Raw genomic sequence first — 4097 nt, 5'->3', positions numbered from 1 at the left:
AGTTGTTGGGTTACCCACATCTCTTTTAATTTGTCAGCGGTGTGTATGCAGACCAGTGGTAAAACACCACCCGTGTGCATAACTGAAACAGAACAGACTGAGCCCAATGTTTCTGTGCAGAGTGTCTGACGTGGACCAGCACGCTGCTAACACCTGTGCAAAGCTAAGCTCTGTAGAGTAAACTACAGAAACGGACTTCACACATCAAACAACCACACAAAGCCATTTAACACAAGCAACATGAAAGCTGCTGTCACAGATACACTCTTTAACACATTTTGGTTCATTTGTTGCCATTGTCTAATTTTATTTGTGTAAGGCAGATATATACATTTCCAAAGACGCACAACATGTAGATTCAAACAGTTTGTCCACATCCCATAGTTGACCTGTTTCTGATGACCCCATCAGGCGACGTACCGCTGAAAACAGAGTGCAAGCAAAGTGCAGGACAGATTTGGCTGCATACCAAAGACAGAGCAACAGTCTTTGTTTTAATAATCAAAATAAAATAAGCTCTAAACCATTTCTTACATGAATGAAGCCTCCAACACGATGTAAAGCTGTAACTGAAAGACAATAAATAGTCAGTGCTGAATGAGAAGTAACAGTCCAGTGACAACAACAGCTGTGCGTCTGTATTTTCTTTGTGTAATTCTGACCAATCAGCTTGGTCGCACCATGTCCCACATCCTTCCCTGATACAAAGGTTAAACTGGAAATCTCTCCAACGGGAACATTCCTGATTCCTTACATTTAAACTCATTTCCTCTTTAGTGTGCATGCACGCACCGGGTACAATCAAGCTGCGCCTCAGCTCCAGGATTACTGCTTGTATGAATGACGCGTGTGTAGTACTGTAATAATGATGACGACAGCATCTTGTTGGGGAGTTTAACAGTGGACAAAAGAAGCAGACCCACAGATCGGGCTTCTTCATCCCACCATAAAAATGTGGGGGCTTTAATATTCACGTAGTAATCTTGATATGTGGTATGAACTTTGTCAGGGCAACACAAACAGACCCCTCACTGCTGCTGGTGATATTCTCTAAGTAGGCCCAGCCTCCTTGTGCAATGAAAACTGCTGCTGGTTTCAAAGCAAAGAAGAAGGTCATTGGCACGTAGGACTGTGTCCCTCTCATTGGAAACATCAGCTCTCTGCAGCAGGAGACATAACGACACTCCCCGGCTTCAGACGAGTCCAGAGTCCTTGGCCATCTTGTGAAAGGCACCTCTCTGACTGATGAGGTTGGAGGGCGAGTCAAATTCTGCCATCTTTCCATTCTCCAACACCAAAACCCTGGAAGCACAGAACACTCATGTTAGCCGTGAAGTGCAACACCACATTAGTTTATGCCTGAAGCCATCGTTCACAGAATAACCACAGACTAATATGTTGTATCTCCAAGTGTTTGATGTGACGCCGTGTTGTTACTTTCCAAATGCTCCTCACTATAACGACTCATTGGGAAGTGGTTACTTTGTCGCATACGTCTAGTAAGGCGACACTGTGCAGTCTTAGGATGACATGAAACGACAGCGCCAAGTATGAAGCGAGGAGCAGTGACGAGAGTAGCTGAAGAGGACGACCAGCGTGGTGGTGTGGGTGGGCTTTATGGAGAACCCCGAGTCAGGAAGAGGATCTTGTCTGCACCACAGTTAAAGAATATTTACTTTTCCTCTTCATACTCAACAATAGACTATTTTTCTTTATGTGGCTTCCTGCTGGACATTTGAATGAACCAACGAGACGTCCGCTGAACACTGATACTCTGGTACACAGAGCGGTGAAGCGTCAGTGAGGCGGCTGTAGCACAGTGCTAAGATCACAATGAAACAGAGGAAAGAGAAATGAAAAGCCTCAAACAGAATGAAAGAATCTGGAAAACAAAGCACAGAGCTAAAAACGTCTCATCTTAGAGGTAAAGACCCAAATGAAGTGGACATACATGGATGAGGTCCAGAAGAACGGTTTCCTAAACAACATGATGATGAAACAGGAAATAAATCTGCTGAACTTCATCTTACAAAATGAACAAAGAGACATAAAATCAGAAGGTTTTTCAGAAGAAATGAAACGTAAACGCAGCTCGTCCCCCTCATCAAGTGTTTATTACAGTTTTAGCCAGAAGACTTCAAACTGCTTTCATCAGACCGAGAAACAACAACATGTGGAGGCAGCAGGGTCTTTGACCGGGTCAGCTCTGTGTGAAGTGGGAGTGGATTTTACACTTCAGCACAGTTTAATCAGAACGATCAAAGCTCTATGCTACATACCAACAGCTGGAATAAGATGATGATTATTACTCTTTGCTATTTACATAAAGCTGTTGAGTCAGCAGATAAGGACCAGAAAATAAATAAAACAGCTCTCAAACACCGCAATCTGGACAGATGTTAAAGATGAATAACATTTAATTATGTCCCCAAACATGAGCTGAATCACCTTAGAGGCAGCTGGGCTCTCAATCGATGACTTACACACTTAAACTACAATCCGCTCATTGCCAAAACACAATCAGACTAGATGGAAGACGCTCCACTATCTGGGTATGGCTCAAATAGGAAAATTAACTTTCTGCAAGGATTCTTGTATTTATTTCAAACGATACCAACAGAGCCTCCAGCGTGACAGACTTCCTGTTTACACACAGGGTTAAAGACCGAGCACTTAAGACCGTGCTACCAGCTAAAGGCAAAGGAGGTCTTTTCCTGCCAAATATCAGAGACTACTTTAACAAAACCTTAATGGACATATGCAACACAGTCTGCACAGCTCAGCAGGTGCAATGACAAACATGAGGACGGACTCCATTACAGGCAACAACAGGCGCCACACACCTAGTGAACCCAACCCCTGCACATGAACATCTGTTAGTCAGAGAGAACCAAACCAAGGAAGCCTATAGGCTGATACGGAGGGTCACATGACCCTGAATTCATTCCACATAAAACCAAAAATGGGTTTGTGTCAGCAGAAATGACACAGCAAAGATATTTGACTTTAAACACAAGGCAGTCATTTCAGCTTCAAGCGCAGGATTGAGCCTCGTTTTTAAATCCTTCGAGCCAATAGAATCACAGTGACATCACTGCATTTACGTCAATCCCACCAATCACAAACTGCAGGGCGAGACACATGATGCAGGAGGAATGAGCCTCGCTGCCGTCCAATCAAATGTCTGTAGCCGGGCATAAAGTGGCTATTTTATGATGGGAGCCAGCTCTAATGCATTGTGGGAGATGGAGTTTTTCAGTGGATCACAGTGGATGTAAGTTTACAAAGAAAGGCAGAAACGTGGTTTGAATCCATCACTGAGACCGGCTCTCTGCTTTGTTTCTGTCTGACACCATTGCATCATGGGATGTTTCTGCAGGTGTTAGCATATTTCAATGCTTTTGTTTGTTGCATGGAACTAGGGTGATTTACAGCAGGTTATTAACCCTTTAAAGCCGGTCAGAGCAGCACGCTCTGTGTTGTGTAACTATTTTTAAATCCCGGTAGCTCTGCAACCACGTGAGCTAGCGCAATAATTTTTTTGCATATGAAACCGGAGGAGTTGTACTTACATCTTATGCCATCAGCTTGTCCTCGGTCACAGTTTCCTTCCACATATAGTTTTGCAAAAACTGCATAAAAAGCACTTGCAGCAACAAAAACATAATATTCCAGAAACACGCTTTGCTGATCCGATCAGCTGTTTGTAACACTTCCTACGTCCATCAGTGCGAACTATCGCATGTCCGCCATGACCTGCCCGAAACCGGAAGTGACGTCATCTTCTCGGAAATGTAGTTTTTTACCATCAGGGCCTCATGAGCCTATACTGGTGTTTTTAAAAGTTATGTTTGACTTTATGACTTTCTGTGTGGTTTCTGGGATGCTTAGGACTCATATTGCACTGCTGGAAATAGTTTATTTTGATGCATATGCTGCTTTTTTGCAAATTTGCATTATAATATTTATTTTCGTTTTTCCTGCAGTGTATAAAAATTGGTGTATTTCAAAAATGAAACTATGAAGACACTCAAAATAAATTTCCTGTGGTGGGAAACTATTTTGTGCAACTTTTTTGTATTTACAGTTTTGAGGGA

The 4097-nt window shown here is 42.9% G+C and overlaps 1 protein-coding gene across 2 annotated transcripts in view; it reads right to left on the bottom strand.

Annotated features, from left to right (window-relative positions):
• Positions 1-270: 270 nt before the first annotated feature.
• abcc1 (ATP binding cassette subfamily C member 1 (ABCC1 blood group)) overlaps positions 271-4097 on the bottom strand; it is a 31516-nt gene continuing 27689 nt past the window's right edge. For both annotated transcript variants that reach the window (XM_087837226.1, XM_087837227.1), the window contains exon 31: positions 271-1302. In XM_087837226.1, coding sequence (XP_087693352.1) covers positions 1194-1302 — 109 coding nt within the window. In that variant the 3' untranslated portion in view covers positions 271-1193. The remainder of the gene's footprint in view (positions 1303-4097) is intronic.

Source organism: Neolamprologus brichardi, unplaced genomic scaffold (genome assembly GCF_056152115.1).
Source record: "Neolamprologus brichardi isolate AB-2024 unplaced genomic scaffold, ASM5615211v1 NODE_ptg000031l+_length_7269946_cov_1, whole genome shotgun sequence".
Taxonomy (NCBI): domain Eukaryota; kingdom Metazoa; phylum Chordata; class Actinopteri; order Cichliformes; family Cichlidae; genus Neolamprologus; species Neolamprologus brichardi.
Note: the sequence above shows the minus strand (reverse complement) of the source record. Positions and strands in the feature narration are given on the sequence as shown.